The sequence below is a fragment of the Pristis pectinata genome, chromosome 14, assembly GCF_009764475.1.
Source record: "Pristis pectinata isolate sPriPec2 chromosome 14, sPriPec2.1.pri, whole genome shotgun sequence".
In the NCBI taxonomy this organism is placed as follows: Eukaryota; Metazoa; Chordata; class Chondrichthyes; order Rhinopristiformes; family Pristidae; genus Pristis; species Pristis pectinata.
In genome coordinates this window covers 25,692,762-25,717,438 of record NC_067418.1, presented here as the reverse complement: position 1 = coordinate 25,717,438, position 24,677 = coordinate 25,692,762, and the positions used below count along the sequence as shown (strand labels likewise).

At 36.8% G+C, this 24,677-nt stretch overlaps 1 protein-coding gene across 1 annotated transcript in view; it reads left to right on the top strand.

Moving 5' to 3' along the window:
* The window catches only part of chka (choline kinase alpha), a 48,554-nt gene extending 25,063 nt beyond the window's left edge, over positions 1-23,491 (top strand). Inside the window, exons 4-12 of the mRNA XM_052028894.1 lie at positions 5,859-5,972; positions 6,889-7,022; positions 9,714-9,818; positions 10,587-10,645; positions 10,874-10,958; positions 15,934-16,042; positions 17,687-17,793; positions 20,617-20,698; positions 20,869-23,491. Of these exons, the coding sequence (XP_051884854.1) occupies positions 5,859-5,972; positions 6,889-7,022; positions 9,714-9,818; positions 10,587-10,645; positions 10,874-10,958; positions 15,934-16,042; positions 17,687-17,793; positions 20,617-20,698; positions 20,869-20,928 (855 nt within the window). The 3' untranslated portion in view covers positions 20,929-23,491. The remainder of the gene's footprint in view (positions 1-5,858; positions 5,973-6,888; positions 7,023-9,713; positions 9,819-10,586; positions 10,646-10,873; positions 10,959-15,933; positions 16,043-17,686; positions 17,794-20,616; positions 20,699-20,868) is intronic.
* The last annotated feature ends 1,186 nt before the right edge of the window (positions 23,492-24,677 follow it).

Genomic DNA, 24,677 nt, shown 5'->3' with positions numbered 1-24,677 from the left:
ATACAAGTCGCTATAGTACACCATATTTAAACAAACAAAAAAAGGCAGCTGTGTATCAGCTGAACTTTGATCGGATGTGCCAGTGTAGAGAAAGGGAGACTGCCCCATAATATGCATGTGATATTGGGTAAAGGGGATGTTTTGCAGGGAAGTGAAAGGAAGTTATATGCTTTAACTCGCTCATTTCTGTCATATACATTGGAGATAGAATACAGAAAATGTAACAGGTCACTCACTGGAGGTATGAGCCACTAATAACAATCAAAAAGCAAAATGCTGGCGATGTAAAGGTCAGATGGCTTCTATAGAGGGAAACATTTAAGGCTGCTGAACTTTCATTGGAACTGATGAAACCTTAATGGACTGGTATTTTGATAAGTGATGTCCAACTTTGTGGCTGGAGAATTTCGAAATTCCACTGATTCCCAATATATTTTTCTTACGTGATCTCGAGGTAGCCAACAGTACTGGTTTGAATAGTCTCCTTTTGAAGCACAATGCGTGTATGTAGCTTGTCTGCAAACAGTGAGGCAATCAATTATATAACACTCATCCAGTTACTATTGTTTATTAAGTCCCTTTGGATGTTGAGGAAAGTATTTTAAGGCAGATTAATAAATATTTAAAACAACAATCTTGCCTCCTTGCACTCGATCATTTTGTGAGTAATAACTCCAGTGTGCAATTTATATGATCTGTTTCTCACCTAAAGCAAACTTCACATTATTACTTTTAGAGGATTGAGAGTTTTGAATGTGCTGCACTTTCTACTATACTGCAGACCAGATTCCATAGCCTCCTCTTTCTTTGCCTGGATCTTCAAAGAAACATTTACAGCATGAAGATTATAATTCTTGAACTCAATTTTAAGCTTAGTTTGTTCAAACATCAATTGCTTAGGTTTTTAATCTTTTCTGTAGAACTTGTTGATGTGGGAAATTTCTGTGCTGCTTTTTGTTTTGAAATACTTGAATTATAAATGTGCACATTATAATCAACTGTGTGGTTCCTGGCCAAATTTGCCTCCACTGGAATTGATATTCATGAATGGAAAGATCAGCAAAAATGGGCAGTATATTTTCTTTAGCAATTTGTATTTGTTTAAATTTAAAAATATACTGAAAACTCAAATACAATTTACTGTTGCTGATTTTTCACAGGCATTTAGAAAACTGCATCATTTTTGATCCCCTGCATGAAAGCAGTCTAAAATGTGACTATGATATTTCTCCATTCTCTGCATATTAAGTGTTTTTATTGTGGTTTCAACAAGGCCATAGCCAACACTTGGAATTCACTGTTCTGATAGATCTCTGGAAAATGTCCAGACTATATGTTCATTTTGAGATGATATATCTGTGGTATGGCTAGAGTAAAACCTTGAATTATTTCAATTAAGAATTAGTCAGTTTTAATTGCTTCAGGGTAGCATATTCTGTGGAACACTTCAGGTCTCATTTGTGTCAAGAGCCTGTGAAACCATGGGGAATGAATAATGTTTACACAGAATCTCATTTAGTCTGCTTCAATAAACCATAGTGGAAAAACACTGAATGCAAGTAGACATTGTGAAAAGAAGTATGCACAGTTAAGTGGATCAAAGGTGAAAAACTGGCAATGGATGGCAAACTTCAGATTGTTGCCTCCAAATGTTAATGGTTTTCCAATTTTAATCTTTTGGCATTAGTTTTAAACTCCAGCTTTAACCTTCTTATTAATTGTTTTAATACCATTATGCATTATTATTAATGTAAGATTTGGTTTAAGTTTTCAGAAGGTGGCATTGTGCCACATAGTCCCATTTGCTCAAGGCATTCCTTCCTGTGACATGATATTTTTGGAGCTCTTTCTCTTGAGTTGCTCTCTCAACTGTTGAATGAGGTTAGAATGATGAGAATAGCAAATCGGCAATGCTGTTTTGGACTTTCCTTTTGCCTGCAGGGTTTTTACTGTTTCATATCGCTGAAGCACCTGAAAACAGGAAAAACTAAAGAAAGGTACTGCAGGAAAGAAGTTGCTCCTCAGAACTTGGTGTTGTCAGAATATAACCAAAATATCAGTGTCATTATTGAATTTTTAAATTGAAAAATTAAATTTCCTGTTCCTCCCTTGCACGTACTAAAGCAAGTTTGTGTGCACCTCACTACCCAGTTTAATTGTTGTGCATTATCTGCATTCAGGACCTTCAGATGCAGAAAACATAATATTTGTTCAATTGAACTTCAAGGAGAGATTGAGAGTTTCCAATCTCTCCTCTCCATGGGCACCACCCTTTTTTTTAGTATAAACTAACAGCTTATTTAATTTTTGTATAGTTTGCTTAGGATCACTCCATTTTAAAGAATTATTTGTGGGATTTTTTTTGTCTTGTCAGATAGTAGACATTTACTTGGGGTATAAGATACAACCATAGCCTGAGGACTTGTAATTTTACTTGATACCTGAACCTGGCACAATAGTTAGTTTCTTTTTCAGGCAACCCAGCAATACTCAGGACTTTCTTGACAGTGCAGAGCCAGGAGAAGTGTATTTTTACTGTGCTGTGATTAAAACAAACACATGTAGCAACCAGCACAAACTGCAAATACATGAGGAATGAGTACAGATGAATAGACTTGTATTCAAGTATTGCAGTAAAAGTGAGATTCAAAAATAAACAGTAGTCTGTGTAATAAAGCAAAATCTGGTGTTGGAAAAGTTAAAGGGAACATTACAGCAGCCACCAGCACACGTGCATGCAAAGATAATTTTCCCCCTGCCTTGGAAACCGTGTAATCATGCACGTAGGCTACAATTGCCAATCACCAAGGCAATGTTCCATTCCAGAGCCCCCTGCCCTGGCCTCAATTCAGTCAATTGTGACTTCATCATAGCAACTGCACAGTAGAGTGTTCTGTCCAATGTCCAGAATGTCACTACAATAGCAAGAGAATTTCTGGCCAAACCTAGACAATCGGGGTCCTGTTGCAGTGGAAAACAACTTAGCAGAATGGACACAAGGCAGAGCAGAGGATGGAAGGCAACTTCAGCCAGCTGTACAGTGATAACCAAGTATGGAAATGAGAGGTGCATGTGATGAGGGTAATACAACAATCATGAGGTCTTTAATCTGCATTGACTGTGGGTAGTAGATGAGTAGTAATAGTGTGGAGGTTAAATTCATGGAGTGTTTGAGATGGTTCCTCTACATACTGATCTAGGAAACCAACAAGGGAGTAGACCATTTTTATTAGATCTAAGATGATGATATCCCAGGCTAGGCTATCAGAAATCAGCAGTCAGTCTCAAAATAAGAGGTTAGCCATTCAGGACTAAGAGATGTGTCTTCACGCAGATCCCAGATGGTTGTGAATCTTTGTAGTTCTCTATCTAAGGGTGCTGTGGTAACCCCCATTTATATCTTCAAAAGTAAGATTGCAGATTTTTTTGATACTAAGGGAATCGAGGGATACAGTGCAGGAAAGTGGCACTGAAAGATCTGACACAGACTTGATGAATGATGGGGAGTAGGCAGGAGGGGCCGGATGGGGTCCACTCCAGCTTCTCTTTCTTACATTTTTATGACAACATACAGCATCTCACATGGTGCTTATGGCTTTTGCTTCTGCTTTCAATTAATGTGAATTTGTTTAATAGCAAAAGATTATTATAATAAAGCAAGATGGCACATTTCTGTCCTAGTCAAAAAAAAAGACAACATACTACTGATCCTGGCAAATAGCCCTTTAGAGCCAACTAACTCTGACCCATGCCCAAGGACTTGTAATATTTTTCATACCTGACCTGACCCCACATATGTGGATGCTATTGGGTAGCCAGGCTCCAGTTACATCTGCATTATTGCTTTCACCAGTTATTTCAGCTGTTTGCTGCTTAATCCTTTCAACACAAAGCTGTGTTTTTACAGACTTCTAGTATTGGCATTGTAGCAGCTTCTAGCTCGCAACCTTGGCTTTGACCTTGCTGAAATTCCTTTCAGCCTCTATGGTTACCATCGACTTAGAGGAGAATAGTGAGTGTGTCAGCAGAGGTGAGAGAAGTTCTTTCTTCCCTCCCTGCCCTCACAGGCAACCTCTCTGCACTGAGCCACGGGGCGATTCATTATTGGAGTTGTGCCAGGTTCCCGGCACAGCAGTCCTGTCAGTAATGGCTCTCACTCTCTCTCGCTCTCTCTCTCCATGAAGTGGTAAAATTACCACTTTTAGTGGCAGTTCCTGTAAACACATCCTGAGTGCTAAATGAGATACCAGTGTATGTTTTTTGAATTATGAATTGCCCTTACTGAAATTTCTACTCTGCTGGGTGCATTTGTAGCTTTAGTAGTAACACATTGAGGAGTCATTTCAGTAGCTTAAAGGTGTCACACATCATTCTTTTGTAGCATGTATGTGATATTCTTCATAACTGTGTAGTTCTACTTTGTCTTAACATGATTAATTCTACCTTGTGCCTACCTTATTTTAATACTTGAAAATTTTTAGCAATATGCATGTATTGAATTCCTCTAGAAACATTCATCTGTTTTAAGCTTGTGTACGATTTCATTCTTGACAGTAACTTGCTAGAGGGACTGTTTAAAATTCTAATTTTCTGATTGCTTCCAACATTGTGTGCTATTTAAGGCTGACTGAAACTTAAGCAGTCTGTTACTGTCTTCCTGAACATTATTAAAATTTTAGAATATTGAAGACACATTGACTTATCTCTGCAGGGCTCTGCTTTTTGCACTTTACCAACTTCAACTATTTCTAATAACTATCTTGTTTCTTTTCATCCCATCTTTAATCAGTCTTGCTACTTTTGTGCCTGGATTTCACTTTGCCTCCTAATATTGTTGTTGAGGACCCTTTGAACAAATGGTAGTTGTATAATGGCTCATTTGTTATCATGTATTATTTTTCATAATCTGGATCATTATTATTCATGACTCCCCTGTCATAGACTTGCATTGTCTGCAAATTATTCTGACATTAAGTTTGTAACCAAGGGAATACTAGTGTGCAAGAAAGGGATGCTGGTCATCTATATGTCTTAACGTTTGAGGTTTCAAATCAAACTGTTGAGACATTTTAGAAAATGTTTCTATTTACTTCCATTTTGCGTACTTTATACCTAGGCACCAGTTAAAGGGGTCAGAGTTTAGGAATCAACACATGTTCTTGCATATTGCAGGAGTTTATTTATTTTACTTCACACTCATTTTACACTGAATGACACAGGTGAATTATTTGCTACTTATTTAGAATCACCTAAAGTATCAAACCTTTCAGTGCCTTATCATTGGAATACCCTATCAGTGTCACATTAACTTGTTCATTTTTGTTGATTGGAATTCTGGAGACTTTTCTATTTGGTCTTAGATTGACAAATGTAACGCACAATTTCACCTTGGTCCCAGTGAACTTTAACACCTTGGAGTCTATTTAGTACACTCTAGTCTCCCTGTTTAAGGAATGGCATCATTCAGGAATCGCTGCTGATCGTTGGTACTGTTCCAGTGATACAGGAGGATGGACTGTTCTTAAGTTTGAGATTAAAAACCTGTGTTTAGGTAATAATGATCTCGCTATTCCCATTTACAATGACTTTTAGACCCTTTATTATTTATCTTTTACATCCCTTAACCAGTAACTTCTGTCTTGCAAAACTTGGCCATTTGAAAAGAATGGTTAAAATTTCAAAAGAATGGCCCTTTGGCCATTCAGTCTCTCCTGCATTTCACCCTTTTATATACCATCCCTTAGTTCTTTCCTTCCGTTCCCCTTTAATTTGGCAAAAAAAATAGTTAATATATGCTAGAAATGTACTTTATTTTTAGGTAATTAAAAGTTAAATTATGTGGTACTTGTCTCTCACAGGGAGCTGAAGCCATGGTTTTGGAAAGTGTTATGTTTGCCATCTTGGCAGAGCGATCCCTTGGTCCGAAGTTGTATGGAATCTTTCCTCAGGGTCGTTTGGAACAGTTCATTGCAGTAAGCCTAATATAAATTTTTGTTGTGAATTGTTGATTATATCCTGCTGTGATCATGGAAAATGAAAGACATGGGGAAAAGCTCTTGGCAGCACAATGTCACTTGTGTTCTGTTAATGTTGCTATTATTAAATGCTTCCAAGTAAAAATTCTACAGATATTTTTCCAAAAAAATCTTAACTGAACACAATGTGCAAGAAGTCAGTAGGATAACATTTTATTAAGGCCAGTTTGCATGAGAGAAATCATCTGACACCTATCTCCTGAATGCTGCAAAATTAAAATTATTACTTTACTATATTTTTGTAACAAATCTGCTTTAGTAGCAATCATGGGACAATAAATTAATATAAGCACTTACATCATTTAAAAAAAACAGTTAAAAGGCAGTGAATTCCATTGTACCATCTTGATATTAACTGAGTTTAACTTTCATGGGGTTTATTCAAAAATCGCCACTTCAATTAGCTCTGCTAGAATTTAAAGGGCTAGTTATGTGCTGCAAGTGACTCTAAATCGTAACATTAGTTTGGAGAAATTGTTTAACTATTTTGTTTTGTAATTGATTCAGGGTTGCTAAGGCTGCATTTCTGTACCCCTTATTACTGGTTTGGTACATAAATACAAACTTATTACTGTTAATATCCAACAACATTTAATTGCACTTTATAATGTGCAAGACAAGTGGTATTAGATATTTATACAATTGTGTGGAAACTAAAAGCAGTTCTGATTTTTGCCGAGTTAAAATAGAACTTTTGATGTACAAGCAAGTCTGATTTTGACAGTGCAAGAAATGTGTTCTGATAATAATTAGCCATTTAAAGGCATAGACCTTCATATTTTACAATAATATCCAGTATTTGTGCCATCACAGGCTTGGATCAATACATGGATGTTGTATCACTTTATTCTAGAGTCGGAAATTGGAAACCAGCGAATTGGCTATTCCGAGTATTTCAACAGAAATAGCAAAAAAGATGGCCACCTTCCATAGAATGACCATGCCGTTTAACAAAGAACCAAAATGGTTGTTTTGTACTATGGAGAAGTGAGTACTTAACTGGCACATAACTTATGCAAAATGTATACAATGTGTACTATATAAACCAAAAAAACAAACTGCTGGAGGAACTCAGTGGGCCAGGCACCATCTGTGCCATCCCACAGATGCTGCCTGGCCCACTGAGTTCCTGCAGCAGTTTGTTTGTTGCTTCACATTACAGCACCTACAGTCTCTTGGGAAGGTGAGGAAAACTTAAGCAAAACAATAGGACCTATTCACAAAAGCAAAATGCTGCAGATAGTGGAAATGTAATGCTGTAAATACTCAGCAGGTTAGGCAGCATCTGTGGAGAGAGGAACAGGGTAAGCTTTTCAGGCCAATGACTTTTCATGAATTCTGAAGAAGAGTATTTCTGAAATATTCATTATTTTCCCTCTCCACATTTGCCATCCAATAGCTCAGTATTTCCAGCTTCTGCTTTTTATATAAACAGTGATTTTTGTTGTGGAATTTGGAATAAAAGAGAGAATACACAATGATCATCCATATTGCCACTCAAAGTAGGGGGAAAATACTTGCTTTGGGAAGAATATATCACTCAGTTCTATGTATCTCTTAGTCTTATTTGCATGAACTAGGACAAAATGTCAGTTATATGTTACTTCAAATTGCAGGAAAAGCCAAGTGGTTATTTTGCATCATGACTAAGGCTATTTGCTTTTACTCCTATGATTTGCTTAGTTATGTAATTTGGATATTTGCCCACATCCAGCTGTAGCTGTACAGAAATTCTGGTTTTACCACCCATCACTGAGGTGTTTGCAATAAGTATTTGGGACTGTATTTCCATTGATGTTCATGGAAATATTTTCTATTGGCAAATGTGCAATCTGACCTATCAGTAAAGAATCTTTAAGGTTTGGCCTCAAGATCTTTATTGGTTCTCCCTCAAGTCACTTTTCCCCTTCCTATTTTCTTTCTGATTTTCTTGCCTGTTTGCTAATGAAAGTAAGTTATTCATGGTTCCATATGAGATGTTGGCAGTCTTGCATCTTTCATTAATGGCGGTTGTGTGAGAACCAGGGGCATGATTGTTGGTGGGTCATGTACCTAGATATCTTTAAAGCTTAATTCTCATTCACACAAAGTTAGTGGTGATCAAAGGCCATCATTCAAGGCAGGGAAGTGTAGCAGAACTATACCCACATTTATCCTTTCAGCTTCATCCTGGGAATTTTGCTCTCTGTTCTAACACTCTCTCTTGCTGCTTATCTCACTTAAGATAGACTTAAAATTCAGCCTTTTGTCATTACGTAAGAAATAAAAGCTGAAGGCGGCCATTCAAACCCTCATGCCTATTCCCCAGCTCACAACGTGGCTAATCATTTACTGCCACTTTCCTGTACTATTCCCATAATACTTTGATTCCATTAATATCACAAAAATCTTTTAATCTCTTTTTATTATGCCAGTTGGCCTTCACTACTCTCTTGAGAAGAGAATTTCAATGATTCACTTTCCTGTAGGTGAAGAAACTTATGTTGGTTCTGAATGGCCATCTGCTTATCCTTGACACACTAACACTCTGGTATGGACACCTGAGGCAGGGGAAGCATCATCCCTGAAATCTCTGTAAAAGTGTTGCATGTTTCAGTGAGATCATCTATCATTCTTCTAAACTCAAGACAGTATCAGCCCAGAATGCATGATCTTCACAAGACAACTTCCCCTCTCTCATCCCAGGAATTAATCTAGCAAGCCTTCCTTGTACTGCCTCTATCCCTGCCCTTCCTTGGGTGGGGATATCCAACCTGTGCACAATATTCGTAGCGCTGTCTCATCAGGACCTTTTTATAATTGTACTGAGCTATCTTTGCTCTTGTAATCAAATCCTTTTACAATGAAGACCAACCTACTCTCTGCCTTCCTAATCGCTTGTGTACCTGCATATGAACTTTCAGAGATTTGATGTTCTTTGGAACTTTCTTTTTAAACTACCATTTAATTTATCTTTGGTTGCTACTCATTCATAAAAGAAAAGACAGTTTGTACACGTTTCAATCTGATAGCTTAATTTACTGAGATAATTTCATTAAATTTAACAAAACAAGTTTAAGAGTTTCAATTGATATGTTTTTTAAAAAAACATATTAATTTTGCTTCTGAAGATATCCTCTGCTTAATATTTCTAAGAATTGTGTATGACTATTATTATTTTAGAAATCTTCACTAACTGTGACAAATTGGGGTACAAGTAGCAACATCCATATGAAGAGTCAAGTTATTTGTGTATTACATTTTCAAGCAAATTATACTTTGCACTCCATAAGTCATCAATTAATAGCATATAATTAATAAGCATTAAGAAAGCTGTTAAGATCATTGTTTATGCAATATTAAAACCACAATAGTGGAGATTCTCATTAGTTTGGACAGCATCTGTGGAGAGAGAAACCCTTAATGTTTGAGATCAATGATTTCCGTCAGAACATGATGGGTATCAGTTTGAAGCATTACCTGTTTCTCTGACCTCATTATCTCCAGCATTTTTCTTATATAGTTCAGGTTTCCACTGTCTGCATTTTTTTTGCTTTTCAAGCTCACTGCAAATAGTTTTGTGCATTTTAGAGCAAAACACTTACTTTAGTAGAAGCAAAGCTTTTATCTCAACCTTGTTACTTATTGTTTATCAGTAATAACAATATTATCAATAATATTCTTTATCATTAATAACAGATATTTGGAGCAAGTGATGCGAGTTAACTTCACAAGAGAGTCACATATTGAAGCATTCCACAAACTTCTTAGTTACAACCTGTCTGAGGAAATTGAGAAGTTAAGGTAGGGATTTGAGATTCTGAAAGCACAAATATAAACTGCCTTTCATTGCCTTACTACATATGTTCTCATATGAAATATATTTGCTTCCTGAGAATAATTGCAGATGAGTTCTTCAGGGATTTTCACCCATGAATAGCCAGGTAATCATGGGGGTATTTTGGTGATTTCCTGATCTGCACCCTGATAATCAAGGCATCTAAAACTTGTGAAATTAGAATATACCTTGAGAACGAAACCAGTAAAACACTACTAATGCATAAGTAAAACTTCAAATATTCAATATGAGATTGGATGGGGGAGAAGAAGCACTTTCACTGGAAGGAAAAAGGAAGATCAGCAGTTTTTGTTTATTCATATCAATAATAAACTACTGGAAATACTCTGCTGGTCAGGCAGCATCTGTGACCAGAGAAACAGTCAATGTTTCGTGTTGACAATATTTTGGTCATCAGTTTGAAATGTTAACTTTCTCCATTTGGCAGAAAATTGCATCTTTATTTACCTTGTGAGAAAGTTAGCCTGAGTGCTTTAAATTACAAAATTCTAAAGAGCACACTTCTGAAACAGAATACTTTGTACCTATTTTTACCACCTGTATCTCAAATTAATCAGTATATCAATATACTCTGCTCAATGGTTAAAATAGTTTTTCCAGAGAGGAAGGAATTTTCCATGGAAATGGAATGATTGATTTATAAGAATACCAGAAGAGGAAGTGCAATCTCTACCATGTCACTTATTGTCATTTTTACCCCCCTTCTACTTTAGGTCTTTGCTTCAAGCAACTCCTTCACCAATTGTTTTCTGTCACAATGACTGTCAAGAAGGTCAGAATATATCTTGCACAGTAAATTAGAATTGTTTCATTTATCAAAGTAAGATGTTTAGTTTTGTTCATTTGAAGGCATTTGCAATGTCTGTTTAGGCCAAAGTGTGAATTTCTCACTTAAAATTTGTGGACAACTACTATGGAAAATGGAGGTGTCTTATTAGTCATGGCAGATTGTTAAGACAAAGATGCTGTTTTCTAATATGATTTGAACTTTTCATCCTAGGAAATCTTCTGCTGTTGGATAACGCTGAGAACTCTGATAGCAAACTGATGTTGATCGACTTTGAATACAGTAGCTACAACTTCAGGTAATTGTGGTGCAACTTTAAAAGCAGCTGCAATTAATTGAAGATTGTGTTCTAGCACTAGATATTTACAGTATTCTGATGTTAATAACCGGACATCATGTCATTTGGATAGATGACCAGAACCCTGATTTGTGTATTATATGAATGCATGGCTTCTTGAAACATTTTGCTCAAACTTTTCCATTTATCTTATAAATCCTTAAAAAAAAAAGTATTCTTGGTATGATTATTAGTATCAAATATTCCATCCGCTGATTATGATGTTTTTGATTACTGCCTGAGTCTTTCAACAATTCACATAATTGCATTGAAGATATTACTGGAAAAAAGCTTGTGGTTTTTGGGAAGGTGTTTACTATAAACTATTTGGGATCAAAGTTTGGTTTAGTTACACCTGCTATTTAGCACAACTAGAAGTGATCTAAACTGACTTTAACATTGCAAATGTACACACCCATGTTTACCACACATAGTGTGCCAGCTGACATCTTGGTGTACTTTCCTGTTGGAAGTATGGAAAACATCCAGGTCATGACATCAATCAACATTTTCTGTCAGTGTGCTCTAGTCCATGCACCCTCTTAACATGAGGTTAAACCATATGAGGAGCCTTGTGCCAGCTTTGAATTGATCATAAATTATCAACATGTTGGTTGATGATTTATTTCTTTCAAATATTGCCATGATTCTCTCAAGGTTTGCTGCCTGGGTGTTTTAAAACTAGAGGGGGTGATTTGGAAGGTGATGAAGTACTACCTTTGGGATCAGGGGTTTGTGCACAAAGCAGTTTCTTGTCCATCAGTAATAATTTCTCTTGGCATTGACCACACCGGGAGAAAGAACAGGAAAAGTAGCAGAAACTCTGGAGAGCAAGGCAGGCTGCTAGAGTGGAGGTGAGGAACGTGGAACATGGAATGTAGAATAGTACAGCACAGGAACAGGCTTTTTGGCCCGTAATATCTGAGCCAAACTAATTCTCTGCTGCCTGTACGTGATCCATAATCCCTCCATTCCCTGAATATTCATGTGTCCATCTAACAGCCTCTATCATAGCTGCTTCACCACTCTGCTGAGCAGCCCATTCCTGGCACCTACCACCCTCTGTAAGTGGAGAAAATAGCCCCTCGCATCTCCTTTAAACCTCCCCCCCCCCCCCTCTCCCCCCACCTTAAATATGAGTCCTCTAGTACTTGACATTTCTATCTCGGGGGGAGTGGGGGACATTCTGATTGTCTATCTATGCTTCATAATCTTGTAAACTTCTATCAGGTCTTCCCTCAGCCTCTGCTCCAGAGAAAACAACCCAAGTTTGTCCAACCCCTTCTTATAGCTCATACTCTCTAATCCAGGCTGCATCCTGGTAAACCTCTTCTACACCCTTTCCAAAGCCTCCACATCCTTCCTGTAATGGGGCAACCAGAATTTCACATAATACTCCAAGTGCAGCCTAACCAACGTTTTCTATAGCTGCAACATGACTTCCTGACTCTTGTATTCAGTGTCCTGACCAAAGAAAGCGAGCATACCATATGCTGCCTTTACCACCCTATCTACTTATGTGGCCACTTTCAGTGAGTTATGGACTTGGATCCCAAGATCCCCCTCTACATCAATGCTGTTAAGGGTCCTGCTATTAACTGTACACTTATCCCTTGCATTAGATTCCCAAAGTGTAACACCTCACACTTGCTCAGATTAAATTGATCCCTGTGGAACACCACTGGTCACCGACCTCAAGCCAGAGAACATCCTTCCACCACTACGCTCTGTCTTCTATGGGCAAGCTAATTCTGAATCCAAGCTACCAAATCACTGTGGATCCTATGCATCTTACATTTTGGATCAGCTTGCCATGAGGGACCTTGTCAAATACTTAAATCCACATAGACAACACTCAGTGCCTTTCCCTCATCAATCGCCTTTGTCACCACCTCAAAAAAATCTCAGTCAAGTTCATGAGACATGACCTGCTGCACACCAAAGCCATGCTGACTTTCCCTACTCAGGCCATGTTTTACCAAATGTGTATAAATCCTATCTCTAAAAATTGATCGTCAGTATTTTCCCTCCTACTGATATGAGGCTCATTGGCCAGTAGTTACCTGGATTATCCCTATTTCCCTTCTTGAACAAAAGAACAACATTAGCTATTCAATATTGGCTAAGAATGAGAGTAGCAGAAGGACATCTTTACAAGGTGGTCTTGCAGCAAATGTGGTGGAAAAAATAGATTTTGAGAATGCTGATTTGTCCTTGAAGCCAAATTACAGTGTTATCCAGAGACATAATAGCGGCAGTGTGAACTTAAATAGAGGCAAGCTCAGATTGTATTACAGAAGGACTTCCAATGCAACTGTCAAGATGTTGGGTGGATGCTGCTTCTGTTGTAATGGAAGCTGAGGCTTTAACCATTGGACATCATAATCATGTTCCACAACTATACCAGTGAAACACCTGTGTGCTTGAAAGGATAGCCTTCTGCACAAAGCCCAGTGCTGTACTCCTCAAAGTTCCTTGGCAGAAAATCTATAATTGATGTCACATTTTCTGAAGCAACTAAATGCCTGGGACACACCATTCAGCCTTTAGCTATTTTCCACCAGCCCTGGCTGGAGCAAACAGAGTTTGTGTCACATCATCTGCAGTGCAAATCATAGTGGTGGTACATTTTTTTCATTACTATCTTGTTCCTCTGCCAGGGCAGGATGTTGTATTGGATAACTGAATGGTTAAAAACTACCAGGGTCTAGTAGTAGGGAGGCAAGCTGCATGAAGTTGACATCCTGCCTGCGTTTCACTGAGTGGGTGTGGGTTAATCATGCACCGTGATCTCAGTGCTCCTTTTCGGTGATTAACTAGCTTAACCTCCTGCAGTTTTACATGACTAACTCAGACGTACGGCTTAACTTTCGCATCCAAATTTCATTTAAGTTAATAGGTGACTGGAATTAATTTGTATGGGTTGGTTAAAAATTGGAATTAAAAACAATATGTTGAAGGTGCAAAGCAGGAGAGTCACAATTGGGGAAGTCCACTTCAAATTAATTCCATGTATACACCATTCATAACAACATTTCAAAATAAAAGTTGTTAATATATTACAGTAGACACAATGGAAGTGTCTTTCTAATTACTCATGTTTACAGTTACAACCGAATTTTCATTAAAATTACAGAATCTGATAATTGGAAAATAATGAAAAATTGAAATCATGGAAATGCAAACAGCTAATTAATGTCTTTGCTATTCTTAACTGAAGGCCACCTTATTATAGTTTTTATTTAAAAGATGATGAAACTTTTGTGTAATCTGTCATAATTGAAGCCAACTTTTCCCAGTTAAGCAAACAAGTTGAAGTCGCAAATAGATCATGCGTTCTCATTAATGGAAGTTCTATTCCTATGCAAGGACTTCTGGGCTTGGTCGAGTTAAGTATCATAACAATTTTTGGTTATGCAGTAACCAGATCTAGGTTACACTATTTTCCACTATTGTTGATGAAAGCAATAGTTGTCATATTTCACAGTTGGATAAGAGCATCATTTGGCTTTGCAGTCCAATTTCAACTTCAAAGCAAGAAAAATAAAAAATGGTTAGATACATAAATGTTATTTATTCAAAGGAAGATGTTAATTCAAATACCTTGACTGAAACATTTCATGCTTAAGCTTGGGGTGTAGAATTGTTTATTTTGTAGATTACTCAGGGATATAAGCATATTCTTCAAGTCTACATGCAATGTTTAAATCAATCTTCCTGTTAAATTGAACACGCCTCAATTTGCCAATGAAAATAGTCTCCTTAGGGTTTATCAGCAAGAAAATAATACCAAGACTGTTTTTCCAAACCTTCAGATCTTGCTGGACAGAGCAAAGCAGATTAGGCTTCAGGCACATTGTCTAAGCTTGCAGATGTATATATGGTTCCATTACTTATTGGACAACTGTGCTTAACGTGACCTAGAAAATGTGCAGCTGTTTGCCTTTAACTTCAATATGCTTTAAGTGCACCTTTCAGCAAATCTTGACATTTTCTGGCTAGATAACAAAAAAGCACTAATCTAATTTGTTTTCCTCTCTGGTCAGACTTGCCTGCCTGCCTACTTCCCTTGTTATTCAATATTCTTCTGCTAATAACTAACTTACTTTCACTCTTCTGTAATGGAGACTCCTAGATTCTAATTACAGTCGTAGAAACCTTTGCGTTACTTATTCCTAGCTGATGAGCAATAAATGCAATGTTGTTTTTGTCTTGCCATAATTCTTCTTGACCTATTCCTTATTCTCCCAGGCTGCTGCATGAGGCAGAACCAGGCATTGTTCAACATTATTGATTTGGAGCTGAGACTCCAACTCCACCTTCTTTCCCAGTTGGTCTTTGTTCCATCTCCATAGTTTTGCTTCTTTGTGCCCTACCTTTGCTTAACACCAGTATCAATCCTTTAAACCTGCAGTCTTGACGGTTGCATTGTTTTCCTGCTCATCCTTCACCTGCCTCTCAATGCAAATTCACTCAAAGCATTTATTGCCATCTAGTAACTCCAATCCTCAAAAGATAAAGTAGCATTGGAGGCAAGAGATTCACCAGGCTAAATTTCTGAAAGATTGAGGGTGAAAGGGATTTGGCACAGAGAAGGAGTTGAGGCTTTGGGTAGATCAGCCATGATCACATTGAATGGCAGGGCAGGCTTGAGAGGCAAGGTGATCTACTTCTATTTTCTTATGTTCTTTTGTGAAATCCCTCCATGGCCTCTCCCTCTAACATCTTTTCACATGATTTGTGGTTTTATTTAAATGCACCACTGAAATGTCCTGGGGCATTTTACTACTTTAAAGAGGCTGTATAAATGCAAATTAATAATGTTTAAGTTACTCAGCTTCCGTGAATAGAAACCTAACCTGCATAAGATCCTGTAATAAAGGAGGCAATTATGAATAAATAATGTATTCCAGTTACCAATTTTTTGTTATTATAGAGGGTTTGATTTTGGGAATCACTTCTGTGAATGGATGTACGACTACAACTGTGATAAGTATCCATTTTTTAAAGCTGACATCAAGAAATACCCCACCAAAACGCAGCAGGTATGTTGTTTTTGTACTACTATTTCAAGCATACATTTTAAGCCTCTGCCAAAGTGTTCAAATTATTGTATTCAATTTATTTCATTCTTAGGTATAATCCCCAGTGATTCAGCATCATTAACCTAAAGTTCATTTATAATGATGGTGATGAACTATAGTTTAGGAGTTACTGATGGTGTTATAAGCACTGCACTTTTCTGATTATGTATTATTTCTAGACTGCTATATTCAACATGGATCACTGGATTACACTGCATTTTCTGGGACTTGCCTGATATCTTTTCCTCACCTGACAGATTGGGGAAAATGTGTAAGAGGTGCCCCAGTACCAGAAGTTTATGCATCTATGTCCATGGCCCAGTCAAATGGTTCCTGTTGTCAGTAATACATGAAAGGTTTCAACCAGCTGGTAAAATTGGGCACTGTAAGGGAAAACTAAGAATTAGGAGCAGGAGTAAGCCATCTGGCTCTTTGAGCCTACTCTACTATTCATCATGATCATCTCAATGCCACTTTCCTACACTATCCCCATATCCTTTGATTCCTTCAACGTCCAGAAATCTGTTGATCTGTTTGAATGAACTTGATTACTGAGGTTCTACAACCCTCCAGACAATTACAAAGATTCATGATCCTGAGTGAAGAAATTTCTTCACATCTCAGTCCTAAATGGCCTACCCTTATTCTAGGCCTCTGAGACACAAGACACCACAGATGCTGAAATCTGAGGCAAAAAACTAGCTCTGCAACAGCTTGTTTTTTGCTCTGGACCTTTTAATCAAGGAGAAACCTCCCCCTGGTGTCTACCCTGGAGTCCTATAGAAAATTTGTAAGATTTAATGAGATCTCTCATTCTTCTGAACTCAAGATAACATAATGCCTAGCTAATTAATCAAAGGCATGTAAATGGCTCTATTTTCTACGGTGACAGCCAAATTTAACTGCTATATACATTGTTTGGCCCTGATGGGTGTCCAGTTCAAAACAAAAGCAACCTGATTAATATGCTGGTAATGAGCAGGCGACAGGACAATGTAACACAAAGTGAGCTGTACAAGTGCCCCATGATTTCTGAAGTTTATCCTTTGCCACCAATATATATGAAGTGGCCATGCCAAATAAGTACATACACCCTGTAAATGATACTCCTAGAGAATCCATTTCCCTCGTGGCATCTGTCCTTGCAGCCTTCATGTAGTCTCTGTGGTCTTGAATCTGACTACCCTCTGCTGTAAAACCTCACATACAATAGATATCTGTGGAGTACACTGAACTGTACCACCCCTGATCCTGCACCAGCAATGTGCAGTATTAATCCCACACAGAGCAATGAACATCGAGTTATTCCTTAAACATTTATCTAGAGGTGCGAATAACCCCCAAACTCGCCTTTTGTTATTTTGTACTTGCGTTCATTTGTCTTGCAATGATAGTTCTTGTAGTTAAGAACAGAATATTGTTAAGGACGATTCTGCTTATTTTGTACATATCTCAAACTGCAGATCTCAACAAACCCAAGTCATCTGATATGAAATATAACTACCAGTGAGAATAAAGCAATAAAAAAGCACATATGAAATAATGTCTTTTAAAATTAAATTTGGATAATTTTGTTGTTATTGATGATATTGCATTTTCTGACAGCTCCATTTTATTAGAGTTTACAATGCTGAGATGCAGAATGATTATGATGTCATGGATGAAAAACAAATTGCAAAAATGGAGGAGCAAATGCTGGAAGAAGTAAATAGGTGAATATAAAAAATTAATTACATGAGCCTTTTAGTTGACTTTATGCACAAGGAATCAATGTACATAGATGGCTACAAAGGGCCTCTTTCCATACTGACTCTACAACCTGCTTATTATGAATTGCGATGGGTAAACCAAGCCTCTGAGAGAACGCACTGAAACAATTCATTTAACCAATAACCAGCCTTAAAACTCCCATTAATGTGAACATACCACTCATTTATCAACATGTTTTATCCTGATCTAAGTGCTCCATTACCAATATTGGAGGCAATTGACAAATTATATATAATTTCTGATTGGTTATACCAAATTAGTTGATGTAGTGTAGAAATGTGGGAAATTCTCAGATTTGTGTACTTTTTGGAAAGAAGATCTATTCAATCTAGCTTTCGTAGAAACTTGGTGTCCAGACTGAGATATGACATGGGAAATATCCTTAAGATTTGTAGCAATTATTTGACTACTTCTGAAATGATGGAGATATGGCCAGTTAGAATCACTCTGGTTACTTATCCACACTGAAGTTGACTATTTGGAATTTTAACCTGTTCTTCTGACAAAAGATACCTATCCAAAACCAATGTTTCAAGTTTCTATCAGTTTTAACTTGGCAGTCATAATTCCCCACAAGGCCAAACTGGGAATAAACTTTTTATAATGTTTTTTTTAGTTACTCTGAGGCTGGGAGTAGCAAGGATACTCGTCTGAGATCCACAATGAAATCTTGGATCTGCCTTACTGCAGACCAGAGCTATAATTCCCAATTAAGCTTTCAGCAGGACATCTGCAGGAGTCAGTCCCAGGTTTTGACATGCTGTCCTCCAAACCTATCCTCTCCTCACCATCCCCACCTCTCCCCACACTACCCCACTGCAATATAACTCTTGCCCAGAACTAAAATCTCACGTTGTTCTTTGCAGTAACAGTATTCTAAGCTAATAAATAGGAATACCTGTTTGCTCACTATGAGCACAGGTAAGTGCATCTGCTTTAAGTGATAATTATAGCTGTTCACTGCTACAGAGTCATCTATGTTGGCAGATACAGAGGTAATGATCTAGTAATGGCTATTTGGCAGAATTGTAGCATGGCTATAGCATTAGTACCAGTTGCATCCAAAAGGCCTTCCAAGTATGAATCAGTGTTGTGCTGTTGAAAGGGTGCCCTAAGTAGAAAACCAAACTGTCTTCCTCACAACTTCTACTCATTGCCAACTATCTTGGGGGCAGGAGTTATGGTTTGCAAGTTGCCCTCCCACAGATATTGATTCCTGACCCAGTAGTTACTGTGCCAGCCACTGGTTTTTGCCACTCATCCTGCAACCAGAATGTTTCCAGCGACTGTATTAAATATTATTTTCAGTACGAAAATGAATCCCGCAGTTACTAGATCAATGATTTTTAGGAGGCTGGACCCTGTTTTAAGCAACAACAATGTGCAGTCTCACATCACCAATGCTATGCCTGCTATTTGCTTGGAGCCAGCTACAATTCATGTCATTTACTCGAATACTGAGCAGAATCAGTGCACCAATGATGGGATGGGTACTAATAATTTGTGTTGAAAATGTATACTAATAATGCAAATGCATTCGAACAATAAATATTAAGACTACCTTAGAAGATGATCTCCTGCTACACTGGTGTGAATTTTTACATTTCTCACTCTCCATTTCTTTCTGGGTTCAGATTTTTGGTGATTCTGTGTTGAATTATGTTTTGTGTTCCAACATGTAGCAGTCAGTTAGGAATTGCTTCAACCTTTTATGATCAACAGAGACAGAGTGGTTTTCGTTCAGATGAACTGGATTCAAACTTGTGTGGTGCTGAAGGGGCAAAGTTCAAGCTCACTGTGACCTCAGATCTTCTGGCACATTACTGTCATTTTAATTCATCCTCTTTCTTTAAAAACTCTGCTTTAAATTTTTCAATATGGTTCTTAAAATATAAAATCTGTGCTATGCCTTGTTTAAAATGCACGGAAGGAAAGCAATATAATTATCACTGCCAAAGCAAACATAGGGGTAGGTCACTCAGGCCCTTGTGCCTATTCTGCCATTTAATCAGATTTGTTCTTGTCCTATATCCCTTGATCTCTTAACAATCTGTGTCTTGAATGTACCAAGCAATTGAGACTTCTGGTTAGAGAACTGTAAAGATTCACTACCCTGTGGGTGACAATTTCTTCTTGTGTCTGTTCTGATTGATCAACCCCTTTGTTTTAAGACTGCAACTTGGAGTTCTAGGTACCCCAGCAGGGAAGCATCAGCCCTTCACCTACCCTCTCAAACCCCATAAGAATTCTGTATGTTGTTGGAAATTCACATGCTGGGCAACTTTTGTGGGAAGAGAAATAGTTACTTTTTTAATTGACGATTTTATGACGGGGAATGGGCAGAAAAAGAAACTTATTATAAAAAGCAAAATGTAGCATTGACAAGAATTTAGGAATGTTTTCTTTTAACAAGCTCCTAATGGCATTGATTTAAATATTATGAATAAGAATTGAGATTTATTGTAACAGAACCATTTTAATAATTAGTCAAACAGTACTTGAGCTTTTAAACTATTTAAATGTCCCGAGTTTTTGAGGGACATTGTGGAGAAACTTTTAATTAATTAAGAGTTTTTTTTTGTTGATGCCAAATAATGCAAGTGAGGACAATCAAATACTTCTTTGTTAAATTTGGAACCAGTGAAATGGCCTGCCATAGTTCTTTCTGATTCTATATTTCTACATTGTTATGTTAAGTAAAGCAGTTTCTTTGTGGTCTTACGTCAATGGATGCACAAATTGAAATATCTGTTTAAAATTTGCAGATATGCACTCGCATCACATTTCTTTTGGGGCCTATGGTCCATTATTCAAGCTCGGATTTCAACGATTGAATTTGGATATTTGGTAAGTGCAATATTGTCATTTTTGTTAAGTTTATATATGGCTTTATTCACTTTTATGCACTTAATACAGAAGCATTGGAGCAAAATTTTTCTCCAAGATGAAGTGATATCAACAAACATGCATTCTGTAATGAAATTTGAATTTTTGATTATGATTTGTTTCTTCCACAGGAGTATGCTATTGCAAGATTTGAAACATATTTTGAACAGAAAAGGCAGCTGGGTGTTTGATTGCAAACCTTGTGGAATGAACCAGTGGTATGAAGTAAAGACAGGAAGAAAAGTAACACTGGCAGGGCCAATTATGGAAAACCACAGCAATATCTAGCTGAGATCTGACTGGGGATTTGATTCATGTGATAGAAGATTAGAACATGGATTTGTAGTGTTTTTAAAAAAAAATCAAATTTATGGAATGCCAAAAGTTATGTTTACTTTTTTTTTTAGAGCTGCTTTATAAATAGAATTTAAAAAAGCACAGTATTGTAATGTTAAATCAATACAAAATGACTAATCCTTTAACTGGAGTAACTTTATTTGCTAGATATTCAGTGAACAAAATATTGAATAGTGTACATCTAAGTATTCTTCCAGCTGGAAAATTTGACATGTATTTTTAAAAGCTTTTTTACATTACTCTTTTTTTTCAGCAAAGCTTATTTTTTTGGTAAAGTAGCAACACGAATGAACATCAGTTGATTTATTTGCTGAAATACTTGCCTGTAAATGCAGATTAAAACAGTTTAATCATTTTATCACATACTAATTTGGAAAACAAAGCTGCTGAAGTTAAATTTGTATATACAATATTGTATAATTTTGCTTTGTTAATGATAACACAATTATTGAAGGGAGGAGAGCTAAACACTTTCAGTACATCTGATACCTGAGCCATAAAGGGCAAAAGTACCCAAGCCCTATTGATTGACTAGTTAGAATAGCTTAACAACCTGGTGGTATAGATCTTTCATTAAATGCTTGAATCTTCCCAGTCATCTCCAAATAACCTTGCAATAAGATGGTCCAAGCTGCTAACAAACCAGGATGCTTTTCAGTGTTCTTTGCTGGTATTCGTATTGTTTGGTCATTTGAACTTTGAGTAGGCCTAAACAAACTTGGATAACCTCTAGTTTTTAGCTGATGTAAATCTGTACCTACATTTACTTTAATCTCAAGTATAAGGGGGGGAAATTATGGACTGACAAATCTAACAAATAGAAAGGTGTAATGAATTGATTTTGATCTCTGTAATGGGACAATCATTTCTGATATGGTGAGCTGATAGTTTTTTTTAAATCATAGTTTAGGAAATTGTAGAGTTTTGATTTTTTTCATTCTTGTCATTACATTAAGACTTTTTGAAAGAATATGTTGCATTTATGCTGTTGTTTTATATTCAATAATAGTGTGAATAAACATGATATGATGTTACATTTTTAACAATTTTGTAACAAGGGTTGAATGTTTGGAGCTTGTGTTAATTGCAAACAAATCACCAAGTTGAATTGACAGTCTTCAAAGTTCAGCATTGGCAAGAGTCCATTAAGGGTGAACAGGCAGGATTTTGTAAAAGGCAGCTGTTCTGTGCTCTTGCCAAAGTTGAATTTCCAACCAAGATATGCCACTTTCTAATATTTCTTGAGATTATCTGTTCTGCAATTTCATAGACCCTTTAGTTTCCAAGCCAACTAAATTGTGAATTACAAGTACTGCTGTTGTCAGTTTGCTGTACATGAGGTTGAGTAACAGTGATTAATGTTTATTGGTAATTTAGTATTCTATTACTTATTGTCTGTAACTCAGTTGATGTGCCCACATAAGGGCAAATAAGCTAACATCTGAGCCATTTCCTTTGTCTTGTTGGCCACGGTATAATGTGCAAGAGTTATGGTTGAACTCTGAAATTATAAGACCAAAGGCAAAACTGATTGGAACAGGATAGTTTTACAAATTAATGTTTCTTGTGTATGAGCATTGAAGCTATTTATTGAATTATCCAGAGCAAAATATTATTAATGAAACTAATACTGAGATGAAGCTAATATGTACACATGTTTTGTACATGTTTTTGAACTAGCTGATGGTCACCAGATTGGGGTTTAACTCCTCGTACCAATTGAATATCTTACCAAGATGCAGACGTAAGCCAGTCCGGTAAAGCTCTAAACCTTTTTGAGTTTTGTACAACCTATTTGTTTAAAATGCTGTTTGAAATGCAATTACCAACTTAAACTATGCCAATAAAACTAAGATTGCAATGTAAAATTTTACTGTATTTCACTTGGTAGCACTGAATAAACCTTGGTTAACAGTTATACTATTAATGAAAAAAATCATCAATGTTACCTTTGTGTAGTACTTCTGCTTTACTGGCTGGTCCTGCCTTTTCAGTAGGATAGCGTAATTGCACTGGTGGAATTGCAGTATAAGCAATCAACATTTACCTTGTATATTGAGGTATTGATTTTGTTTATTACTGTAAAGAAAATGTGGTGAATGCTTTTAATTTTATAATGCAGGTGATGTGGTGTGATAAGTTTATGTTAATGCCAAATCAGTTGTATTTTTGTAAAATGTCATTGTATGCACAGTATATGTATGGCATCAAATCTTTTAATAAAGATCTTTCCTAAATGTCATAAGGAAATATGAATTGAAGAGTATGCACTTTACTGTCTCAACATGGCCAAAGATATCCACCAAGATGATGAAAATTTATGAATGCAGATGGTTCCTTTTGGTGCAGTGCTTAATGAATGCTTGGCTTTCAAAATAAAATTTCTTAAGTGGATGCAACTTCCTTGTTTTTTCCTGCCTTGTTATAAATTATAAATCAACTTGTGGCATATATATTTACAGAACCTGGTACAACCATTAGTCTTGCTGCTGAATTGTTATTAAATATGAACAGATCTAATAAACTAAAATCATTCTCATTTGGTTAATTTTCAAAGTAGTGGCAAAATCTGATGGATGCCATGAATTTCACAGCTAGTAGAAATTTATTAACTATCAGTTGTTTATTCCTGTCCTGGTAACTATTTTCACTATCATTTGGATGCTGTCTTCAAAGAATGATGTATTCTGCCTTGAGTCAGCTTGTAAATATTAGTTCAAACAATGTTGGGGGAAAGTAGTAGAGTACAGATGCTGCCCTTTCATCTATCAGGGATGAATTTTAACTTTGCCATTTAATGTTCAACCAGTATGATTTAACTGCCTGTTATTTTTAACTACTATTTCTTGGCAGTACAGTTTGAAATGTTACCACATTATTGCATTCAAAACTAAAAGTCCATTGTAAAGTTTTGATCAGGGTGTAAAATACTTAAATAATCGGCTCTTGTACAAATGCAGAGTTTCTTGCTCAAATGACACAGCTTGCACTGTAATCAAAATTTAAGTACATGCCGTAGCTATGTTTGATAATCCCTCTGAACACAGTATAGCACAGGAATGAGCCCTTGGGCCTACAATGTGTGTGCCAATTTAAACTAATCCCATTTGCTTGCATGTGGTCCATATCCCTCCATTCCCTGCATGTTCATGTGCCTGTCTAAATGCCTCATTAATGTTGCTATCATGTCTGCCTCCCACTTTCTCTGGCACCTAATGTGTTTATAAAAATAAAAACTTGCCTTGTAAATCTCCTTTAAACTATCCCCCCTCACCTTAAACCTATGCCTGCTAGTATTTGACATTTCCACCCTTGGAGATGGATCCTGACTATCTGCCCTATCTATGCCTCTCATTATACTTCTATCAGGAAGTACATCAAGATGGAATTCCTGAAGAATTACCCCATAATATTTTAGAGAACTACAACAGACTATCCAAGAATCTTTCTCCAATCAGCACTAAGTCTGTGAGGGGAAAACCTTTGTAAACTAATAAGCCATAGGTGCTATAAATCTAAAGAATGTATTTTAGGGGAAGAGAGCAAAATTGCACAACCACAGTTAACAGGGTGGGTTGTATTT